This window comes from Lissotriton helveticus, chromosome 5_1, assembly GCF_964261635.1.
Source record: "Lissotriton helveticus chromosome 5_1, aLisHel1.1, whole genome shotgun sequence".
NCBI classification, from domain to species: domain Eukaryota; kingdom Metazoa; phylum Chordata; class Amphibia; order Caudata; family Salamandridae; genus Lissotriton; species Lissotriton helveticus.
The window spans coordinates 452,956,872-452,968,807 of NC_136065.1; the positions used below are offsets into that span (position 1 = coordinate 452,956,872).

The 11,936-nt window shown below is 43.2% G+C and overlaps 1 protein-coding gene across 1 annotated transcript in view; it reads right to left on the reverse strand.

Annotated features, from left to right (window-relative positions):
- The window catches only part of ANTXRL (ANTXR like), a 339,738-nt gene extending 328,517 nt beyond the window's left edge, over window positions 1-11,221 (reverse strand). Inside the window, exon 1 of the mRNA XM_078642693.1 lies at window positions 10,931-11,221. Coding sequence (XP_078498819.1) covers window positions 10,931-11,127 — 197 coding nt within the window. The 5' untranslated portion in view covers window positions 11,128-11,221. The remainder of the gene's footprint in view (window positions 1-10,930) is intronic.
- Between the last annotated feature and the right edge of the window lie 715 nt (window positions 11,222-11,936).

Consider the following 11,936-nt stretch of genomic DNA (forward strand, 5'->3'; position numbering starts at 1 on the left):
CACAATTTTGCTCAGGGTTTGTCTGTGGTATAGCTCCTGCATGGCTACAGAGAGTGTACCAACGCTTTTGTATTAAATTGTATTTATCAAGCATAATTAGGCAATTCAGCAGCAACTTTTGCCACATAAATGTGGATTTACTGAGCATGCTGTACAGTTCACAAAATGCAGCAAAGTATGCAAACATCATTTAAAAAACGCATTTAGCTCAAAAGTTACTACAACTAGTGCCATGCGTTGTGCCGCACAGTTGCAGACCATTTGCGAAGATTAACTGGTCACCTTGAAGTTGTGGATTACTATACTCAGGTTATAAACTAGAAGTTATGAAGTGAAACGTTTGCTCTGACAGTATCAATGTGTGTTAAAATGACACAACAGTGAATAAAACTGCCCAAAAATATGCAACATTATGCCACATAATTTCCTTTTGCTCGCGACATAATGAAGTCAACCCTGATGCATAATTTGGCCCTCCATGGCCGAATATTTCCAATGTGCTTGCCAATAGACATTGGACGCTTAGTGCATCCTTGCTTCCATTATATCCTATATTTTGTTTTAAATCTTCATTCCATTGGGTGTATATTGTTTAGTACTAATGCCAATGCGGCAAAATGTTTCTAAACAATATTTAGGATACAATATGTCAGACGATAAGGGCAGATGAAGCCATACCAGCGCTTATGACATCCATCGAGGAATTTTCCCGAGTATCGGGTTACAAATTAAATAAGGATAAAACGGAGGTCAAATTACTCAATAACATAGGAGGTAAAGATATCCTTGGTAACTCGGGTCTTACTTGGCAGCCACACTGCTTTAAATATCTAGGCTTAGATTTTGATAAAGATCTAATATCACGCTTAAAATCAATGAAGCATCAACCCTAAAGAAGATCTCCACTTTATTGGATGGATGGTCACCCAAGTTTCTTTCCTGGTGGGGAAGGTCAGAAACGCTTAAGATGATGATCACCCCATTGGTGAATTACTTGGCCAGCATGTTGCCTATGCCATTCACTGATGACTTCATTTCCAGAGTGGACAAACTGTTTGGTGGCTTTCTATGGCAGGGTAAGAAAGCCAGAATATCACTGAAGAAGCTACAATTAGCAAAAGAAAAAGGCGGTCTGGGTCTTCCCTCTTTCAGGAACTACCAAACAGCATTTCTCTGCAAACAAGGGGCACAATGGCTGGTCGACACCCCAGCTTACATTCCATTGTGGATAAATATTGAACAATCTATTATCAAACACTCACCTTTATCGGCCCTACTGACCATGGATCTATCTCACCTGCTCCACTCCAAATACATTTTAATGAACACTAGGCGTGCTCTATTAAGACTAGACCAAGCCCACAAATCTAATTTAAAAATGAGAAAATCCACGTTCGTAGCCTTATGGAGGAACCCCTACTTTAAACGTGAAGGAAAACCCCTTTACCTGGAATCCTGGTCCGAGAAGGGCATTAATATGGTGTCTGACCTGTATGATGGGCTACAACCCCTCCCTTTCTCCTCACTGCAAAAAACAAATGACCTACCTCCCATGGCCTTCTATGAATTCCTGAAATTGAAAGCCATCATTTCAACGCGTGACCTCAATCCCCATACACCCTGGCTCATGTCCCACCTACCGCGTCTCCTGGCGGCTGGCCACTTTGTCTCCAAAGTGTATAAGTTACTCCTTCCTATGCCCAGGAAAACACACAGGCAGGTAGAACTCAGATGGGAGTCAGAGCCCAATTCTACGGGTATTGCGATTGACTGGGATACAATACACAGAACTGCTTTCTCCAACAAAATATCGCCTATCCTCACCCAGACAAAATACATGTTACTAAATAGAACATTCTGGACCCCAGATAGACTCTTTAAGTGCCACCTGAGAGACACCCCCCTGTGTTGGAACTGCCTGACTGGGACTGGTGATCTAGCCCATATGCTCTTTTACTGCCCCAGCCTACAAACCTATTGGGGGAAAATCTTGGACTGCATTCAACATGTTTTTAAAATGCAACCGATGAGGGAATTCATATATGTCATATTGGGGGCTCTTGAGCCAAATTTACCTAATGCACAGGACCGCCAGCTCTTAGACCTGATGCTCACTCTAGCATGCAAGGTGGTCTTGTGTAAATGGAAAAATACCACTAAGGTCCATTTTAAGATTTGGCAAGATTGGCTCTCCTTCCTGAGAGGAGCGGATAACCCGGCACTGCACTCCTCTACCGGGCGATCCTCTAACAAGAATCTCTGGAAATCACTCGATAGGTCTTCATTTCACTTTGATCCGCTGTGATGGCACTGATGCATATCCTCGAGGTGATGATGTATATCTTTGGGGCAATATTGTGTTTTTGCTACCTCGTGAACTTGACCTCCTACAGTCGGATTGGACTTGCATGTAACTGTACAATTATAAGTTACTTCTTTTATGTCTTTATTTATTTCTGCATATGTTGTACTTACATCAAGCATTATCGAGCAATTGTATTTTCGTTAGTTTTTTCAATTTTGTATTACTGCCGACCAGCTATTTTGATCTCATCTCTGTGTACGAACCTTATTGTATTGTCTTCTTTTTCTTATTCTTCAATAAAAAAGATTTGAATAAAAAAAAAAAAACAATATGTCAGACGATAGTCTGACTATGATATTCATTTAACAGAAGGTGACATAGGTGCTAAATATTTAGGGCCTTATTTATGAGGCCCTGTGACACTTTTATGCCGCCGTTGCGTTACTTTTTGTGACACACCGGCGGTGTTAAAAAAGTGCCACGTTGAGCCCTATTTACATAGTGACCCATCTTAGCAGATGTGTCACTTTGTAAAGCCCTGCACTACATTATACATACATGTGTCAGATATAATGTATGCAGGGTGGGCGTTCCACTGCAAAAAAAAGCCTCGTAGAAATGTCACAGTTAAATCTATTAGATTTCACTGCACCAGTTCTAGGACGTCACTGCGTCAAAACCTTATGCCTGACTCACAACAGGCGTAACACTGATGCAGGCACATTCTCATGGGGCTGGCCCTGTGTGAAAGGACACATTGGTGGAGTTGTGTCTGTTTTCAGACACACCCCAGCAATGTGTCACATCTGTGCCTACAGAAACGTCAGTAGTACTGACGTATCTATAACTCCTTGCGGCATGGAGCGCCATACAGTAAATACGGTGCATCCATCATGTTGCAAGGAGAGTGCAGTGAAAACTGTTGCATCGCTGTTTTCACGCACCAATGCAACAGTTCTCATAAATGAGGCCCATACACTTTCTACAAATTGCTGCCTAGTATTTGCTGAAGCTCCATCTGCATCACCTAGGAAGAGAGATCCAGCAATTCTTCCAAAATAAGTTCTTATACTGTTTCGAGACTGTGTGTGGGTGGGTGGGTGGTTGGATTAAGCTTGCTGGCTCAGAGTTGACTGTCACTCTGTCCAGGCCCCGACTGGCCATTGTGGGCACCGGGCAATCCCCTGGTGCGCCGCAAGGGTGGGGGCCGGTTTTGTGCCACTGGGGGCCGTTTTTTGTTACAGGGCCGTTTTTGCAGCGTTGCTGCAAAAACGGCCCTGTAACAAAATCTGGCGAAAACCTGCCCTGGCAAAGAGCGCGGTCGCACCCCCATTCCCCCCCTGGGGGGTGGGGGGGCCGTCCGAGCACTTTTCCAGGGCCGGTTTTGGTTCCCATTCCGGCCCTGACTCTGTCCCCTCTCCTTTCTGCCTTGTCTGTCACCCTCCTGTGCTATCCCACACTCAGACCCTAGTGCTCTCATCCCTACTCCGGTCTGTGCCCTGTTCTGCCCCACACACCATGAGACTGATCCATTAGGGAATTGGATTGAGAAAATGATAGCCTTCCCTGCTCACTTTGTCAAAGGAAGGAAGAGGCGAGAGCTGAACCCCTGCAGTCGCCTTCTCTCTACTCATTTCCACATGTGCTACATATGCAGGTAGCAAGAATATGCCTCTCGGCCTCCGCCAATCCATGCCCTGTTTTTCACTAAAGACCTTCTGTGGCTCCCAGCAGACCTGGCCAGCCAGGAAGTGCTGCTGGGCTCCTAGCAGCACTTCCTATGCGGGTGTTCCAACACTTGCGCCAGGGCATCACGTTTTCCACTACATAAATGCCAACTTTATTGTCTTTGTCAATGCATACTTATAATTGTATTCACATTTTTGGTTGCTAGATTTCAAGATCACTTAGGCAGTGATAACACTACTGAAACCGATAGGTTCTGCTTTTCACTTTGTCTGCTATCAGCAGGCACTGTAATAATACATTACTGCAGAAGAGTAGTGGTGTAACTACAGCATTTTTAGGTCGAGCCAAGGCAGCGCATGCGTTGCTCTGCAAGGTATGCTGTATTAAGGTATGCACATAAAGCTCCGCCCACTCCCCGCCCATTATTTTCATTGGCTTGTGTCATTGTCCATTGTAAACTGTGGCTTTTCATTAGTAAATAAGCTTAGCAGTACCTCCTTAGTACCATATTTTCCCATTTTGTAACCTGCCATGAGGACACCCCCTGTTACGTGTGTTGTTGCTCGGTAGACTTTAATTACAGCCTCCAAACACTATTTTCTCAAAGAGCTTTGTCTTGCCTGTTCTTGCCGGCAGGAAAAGGCAGGACACGCTCTCTCCTAAAATGCATTAGGTCTCGCATTTTCGAGAGTTCAAGCTATTGGCACTGTAAATGACAATGCCTTTTAGTTACCTGTTTTTTTTTTAAACTCATAAATAAAAGGCATTGTCATTTACAATGCCAATAGCTCAAATTCTAGTAAATGCGAGACCTATTTAATTGCAAATACTTTTTTTTAAATGTAGAACTGCTGCAACAAATGAGTCAAAGGACACATGTTATAGACATTCTTACAATCACTACAGGCATCCATGCATTATGGCTCTCTTTATAGTAAAGAAGTCCATACTTAAGTGTTGTAGTAATGTTTTGCATTTCTGATAAGCTCTATAAAAATAACGTCAATGGTATCTGCTTCTATTTTTGAGTTCCTCAAATAAATGTCTGGGCCTGCTTTTGGTAAAAACAGCCAAGACTCTCTAAACAGCCAAAAGTTGGCAGGCATGGATTTGCGCCCTTACATCATTTGTTAAAAACCTCCTGAATTTGCATTCCTTCAAGAAACCTCCCCATCGGGAAGGAATAAGAACACACTGGTAAATGTTTCATAAAGCCGCTGCGACCACGTATATTTTCAAGTGTGACTTGGATACCTGATAAATTATCCTGAAACCTGCAACTCAAACTCCTTCTAAGACTGTAAAAATCTCATTTAAACTGTTCAATAGAAACAACACAATATCTATGCAGAGCTAGTCAAACATTTTGATGCATATTTAATCTTCCCTTCCCCCGCTTCCAAAAAGTAGCTTGACTGTTCAAGTGCCCCCCAAGGTACATGTTGGGAAAGGTCCATCCTATTAATTTAAGTGACAGGACAATTTGTTTCTAAGGTATCCATATTGTCTCATTTTTAAAATCCCATTTCTTAATTTGAGGTGATTTGCCAGGATTTGAAAGTGAACCTGTAGGGGAAGGATATTAAACTATAATGCTGGGTGCATCTACAATCAGACTGGGACAAACGCTAAGTAATGCTAAATTAATATCACCACATAAGACCTGCTTAAGCGGATTTGCCTACAATCATTTTTCCCAATCTTATCTATGTACTGCTAGCCACGGATCCACTGAAGAGAGATTAGACATCAAAGAGAACATTATAGATATATTATAGATGGTCTTTGCCAGAGGTTTTTATCCAGATATTAGTCTAAGAAGATTTTGAAATCTACTCAAGTCTACATGGAAAATACCAACAACAAAACTGCGCTTCGAGAAGTGCTGATGATCATGTACATTTAGTGCATAAATCAACACCCCTCCCTGGTTATTCATTATAACAAAAACATACCTAATTTTGTTTTGAGTCTTGCAGTATTCCAAGATGTATAATTAAAATTGATTCACCTTTAATTGCTACTTACATAGACAAAAAATGCTTCATCTAACCCACTGGGTAAAAATTATATTAGATGACTTGTTTTTAATAGAGCACTTCATACCACCTTTCTGCCATTTCTAAGTGCTGGAAATATTAAGCATTTCTCGCAGCCCCCAACCTGAAAGTAAGTAATTGATAACCGTTTTACCTACTTTTAGAAACAGGGGTTAGTAGAGAAATAAAGTGCCCGAGGGATTGCTCCTTGTCACATTAATCGCCTCAGAAACTATCATGATGTGCAACATTAAATCATATTGTGTGAACTTCAAATCTTTTTGCAACAGAATTAATCAGTCATTACTGAGGGAATATCATCTCAGGGACAGATGCATCACATTTGGGACAGTTTTACTGAAGGATGCCTATCCCATTTTATTTTCCAGATTTCTGGAGATTCTATCAATGAGGGACACCATTTCCATTCTAGACTATTTTTTTTACCTAAAGAGCCATTCCAGATCTGCTGACTTTGTTATAACATCTCATCTGTTGCATTGATGACAGTGATACCTATGGTCTTAGTTGCAGATACTGACATCCTCCCTCAAGCCCAGATCAAAAATAAACTATTTGGGTTAGATTTTAAACTATTTGATTCTCCTGCACAAAGTTTACCTACTTCTTCACTCCAGGACAAAATGCATGTGTTATATTATTTTCTATACTGCTATACCATTTGCCATTCCTTCTCAGAGTCACTTTCAGAAAATATAACTTCTAATCCGTATTGTAACCAAAGTGTTACATAGTTGATTGAGTATGCCTGTTTTAACTGGTGTGCCCTGTACCAGGCTTAGTCAGTTGATTGCAAAATTTCTGATTTCAACTAGACTCTATATATCCCAATTTTCTCAGAGAGGTGTCACCACAAACACTAACTTTAGACACCGAGGTACTCAAATCTCGATCCCACTAAAAGAAAAACACAGCCACAGACAGGCGTAGAAAGAACAATATCTCTGAATTAGTGATCTTGCCCAGAAGGCCTTCGATGTTCACTGTTCCACATGGCACAACATCAGTTGGACCAATAAGCAACAGACAGAGAGTAACTCAGCAAAGAATTATAGGATCCACCTTGGGCACCCGGGAAATAGACATGATACTTGTATCCCACCTTGTCTACCCTCTGATAGGCCTGATTATTTTGTTTGTGATTCAGAAACATATTTTAATACTTTCCTAAAACCTGAGCCTGACACGGATGTGTATAACAGAAAGGTGTAGTGGAATGCATAATATACTAAAAAATAAATCATGAACCACAGGTAAAATGTCTCTCCGACATTAAGAAAAGTTGCAAGATTGCACACAGAAATAAAGTCAAACATTGCTTCAAAATTAAAATAAAACACAATTGAAACCACCCCACCCACATTAGGCATACCCATATCCCGACCTTGTTATGTGTCCTATTATATGTTCCTTAAGTTTTGCCTCTAGAACACTGCTTTACCTATCCTTTAAACTAACCTGCCATTTGATAACTCATTTATATCTAGTACCACCTGATATAGCCAGATACCTCTGATCACATAATGAGCCTCGCTTATCAAAAAGCTGCACGTAGCCCATAGCTCAGCCTTCACTTGGTTAAGCCCATACCTTAGCTAGGCAGGTCTTCACCTCATTTCTTCAGCATACATCTTCATGATGCACACCTCAAGCATAGCCTGTATCTTGTCTGTTAATGAGTGCTTTACCTAAGTAACATCTGCTTCACCATGTTTCACCCTTTGCTTCTAACCATAATATATCCCCATAGATGGATGGATGGATGGATGGATGGATGGATGGATGGATGGATGGATGGATGGATGGATGGATGGATGGATGGATGGATGGATGGATGGATGGATGGATGGATGGATGGATGGATGGATGGATGGATAGATAGATAGATAGATAGATAGATAGATAGATAGATAGATAGATAGATAGATAGATAGATAGATAGATAGATAGATAGATAGATAGATAGATATCTCAAGCCTAGATGATCTAAATCAATTTCAGAGTAGTGGTGTTGTCATAGCAGTGCCTCCAATTTAACAGTCTAGATTTATGTATCTCCTTAGTAAATTCCATAGCTAACTTGATAAATGACAGTCGCTCTTCCATTTAAACACCCCCATACCATCCACTCAGGTAAACCTAGTTCTCACCCCATTGCTGCACCCCTCCTGGAGAGTGAGTGACTTCATGGCTATGCTGTCGTCAGAGGGTTAGAGGGGTTGTCTCTGGTGTCTGGGTCCTACAATAGAGCCTCTTCTGCTGCCTTTGGTTGAAACAAAGGCAGATGGTTGTACCAACCGCACAAGTAGCTAACACTAATATTGAACTTCACTTCAGTTAATATTATAAGCCAGCAACATTTTGCTAACCCCGGTTGCCAGTACCTGCTTTTCGATAATCTTATATTTTATACCACTCTAAGAAACTCACATATTGGCCAACGTCAGCTAACATTATTTAAGCTTCTTGCTTGCTAGTGTGAAGTTCCATTCTTTCTTAGCTGCCAATGTTTTTACCCCTGAATTAACCCGGTAGTTCACTTAACTTGAAATCATGCAATTCTTCACATGTTCCTCATCTAGTACTATCTCAACCCACCTTACTTAGTTCCAATTGGAGTTTTACCCTAGCTACACACATGTCCACTTCTAGTCAACCGAATAACACCATGTTAAGCAATCCCATTTTTCAGCCAACTCCTGGCTTACCCTGTAATTCAGCCGTTTTCACTAGCGTGATACGTCAGCCTTCTCAAATACCCTAGACCTAGATAATTCCATGTATTAGCTTTTTTTAACTAACCTCATTGTAACACAAGCATTAACTAATCCCATACAATAACGACCTTACTTAAAGCCATATTTAAATCCCTTGATTAACTTCCTTTCTCAGCTCAACAATTGTTTAAACATATATTAACTTCAGCTGCAGCCTACCAATATCGCTGCACTCTTGCTTTCACACTGTATCTAGTGCCCCTATGATTAATCAATACATCCTATTGCAATTGTTTGACCTCATATCCGAGCCCTTAGATGACATCCTCCCCCAATAAGCAACTCCATCTATCATTCCTATACTACTTGCATGATTCAACTTCTTTCTTAGGTCCTGCAAAATCACAGCTCAGGTAGCTAACCTCCGAATCCAGACTGTCCCAGTGCTAACGAGTTGCTGGACCTCTTTAACTAAATCCTCCATCATCCTCCAAGACATAGGTCAATCTCCAACCATGTTTGCTAGCTCCAGACTCCAAGCTACATTACTTAATAGAATATATATTATTATTTGTTAGCCCACTTCTCTGGTCGCCTTCAACAACCAAAATCCTGGAATAACCTCATATCGGAGCTTGTGTTACAAAAACTTCCAATCTCAGTCGTTCCTATTGAATGACTCCATATTGGAACCCAGGCTTTCAAACCCTTTGATATGCAGTAACTCCATCCCACAAACCTTCATAGGCACTGCTCTTCTCTTGCAGCTAACCCCATATTTCAATACTTTACTTAAACCCCATATGATCTAACCTCAAGTATTTTAAAGTCATATATCACTTTTACCACAGGTAACCCTAGGTTATACCCATATTTTACATCTCTACTCACCCCAACAAACTTTCCATCTCAATCAAACATGTCTGATATCACATATCTTCTAACAAGGATAACTCTAGACTTCAGCCATTCTTTCTTTGCTAAATCCAGTCCCTCTTAGCTAACCTCATACCTCCCACTCCCCCCCCCCCCCCCCGGCTAACCCCTCTTTGGTTTCCCTTTGGCTAAAAAAAGTATCCTTGCTCACTTGATGTAATCCTATATCATGTGTCACCACCCTGGATAACCCCAACATGCAGCCCACTTGTGAGTATGCAATTTAAAATGCCATATAGCTCCCCAATGGCTCGGCCAACTTAAGTAACTCTCTCTCGTCTGTGCAACTATTGCAGCCCCCTTCATCTGCCACAGGGGTTACACAAAGTTTAACCCATATTAAAGCGGAAATACCCCGAGACTCTAAAATAATCGCACCGCCCCGTCTACTTACTCATCCAGTTCTCTCATGTCTTAGTGTGGTTTAGCTAACCTGATATCTCATTGCCCCTATATTTCTCCTCACTTTTCAGACATTTGCATTTGTTGAGGGAGCGGCAGCCCTCGGAACAGAGCGGCTGTTCAAAACATCAAACAAAACGCAAGAACAATGGCAGGTGTGGTAGCTACATGAAGTTAGATATGTTATAACTGAATTATTTCACAAGTGTTTAGCCACCTCGGCTCTTTGTGGCTTCCCATGCGTGTTATTCTCGCAGATCTTTTTAAGTAACCCCAAGGCGCAGCCCACCTTTGTTGCCTCATACCTTGCCTCATACTCCAGCCCCCCTACCTCTTCCCAGATTCTCTGACAGTTCTTTGTTCCTCGAGAGCTCGCCCGTACAACTTAACTCGCGAAGTCCCTTTCCATACTTTGCTCTTTATCTCAACCCCGTTTAACTAACGGTATTCTCTGGCTCCTCATTAGGTAACCGGATATATATATATATATATATATCTCAGTCTTTATGTATCCTGTTGCATTGGCCCCTTAACTCTTCAGACTGTGCCCCCACCCCCTCCCTAGACTCCTCTGTGTCCCGTTTAGCAGCTCCGCTCTGCCCAATGGCTGTCAGATCTGCCGGTCCTTGATCAACCATGTTTTGCCCGGTTAGAGTTCCCATGATATATTAACTCACTGAGCTCTCCCTGACACAGCTACCGTGCATAACCCGCTTGTCTCGCCTCCCATCCCAGTCCCGGCTGCTCCTCTGACCCCTCTTCTTCTCCTAGGCGTATTATCCTCACACAGTCTCACGCGCACTATCCCGGGCGAGACTCACTTGTCCAGGACAAAGTAGAGGTCGAAGGCCCCCGTGCATGAGGTCTCGGGCACCCCGCCCTCCTCCTCGGGTCTCCCCCCGGGGTCCTCCGCGCTCTGCTCGCAACTCGGGGGCACAGATGCGACCAGCAGCAGGAGGCACAAGGCGACAGCAGCGGCGCCGGGACTCTGCAACCTTCGCCTGCCGGGACCCGCCATCCTCCTCCGCCCGGGACAGGCAGTGAGACCCGGAGCAGAAGCACCGGATCCCGCACAGCGGAAAGGGATGAGGGGGATAGGAGGAGGAGGGGAAGGAAGAGATGAGGAAAATGGGAGGGGGTAGAAGACGGGAGGAAGGAGGGAGAGAAAGGAGGGGGTGCCTGGTAAAAGGAGGGATGTGGGGAGGTACCATATGCTATGATGTCACCCTTGGGGGTGTCCTGACTCCTCGCCCTATGTCGAGCCCTCCTCCCTAGAAAGCAGAGGCCGATTGGTCAGGACCCCGCGGACCATCTGTGGCTGCTTGCCGATGGAGTTTTTAAGGGCTGTGTCCCGTATTATGCATTCCCGGTGCAAAACATGAGAAGGGTGTGTGCCCAAAATCGGGAATGTCACCAAGTCACGTTGTATTTTTTTTAATTAAGGAGAGTGGGAGTGTCCCAACAGGGTCTTGGCCAGGAAGTTGCGAGGCTCGGCCCTAGTCGCTAGAAATTGCGAGGAGCGTCATCGGGACCACGCTTCTCGGAGGCCATGGCACACAGAATCTCATATCGGGTCCCCCGTGCTGTCTTTCTGAGGTATGAAGAGGTGATACATAGTCCTTTCCCCTTGGGATGTGAGGTACACGTCACAGCACTGGCCCACGAGTTGTGTAAAGTGAAGAACCTCAACTCTAATCTTCTGAGGGAAATAAATGCCATTTCTGGTCCCATGAGGTGTCAGGGGGTGACATCACTTCCCCATGATGTAATGTAATGTAATGTAATGTAAAATGGTTCTTATATAGCGTGACTATCACTCCATGTAGC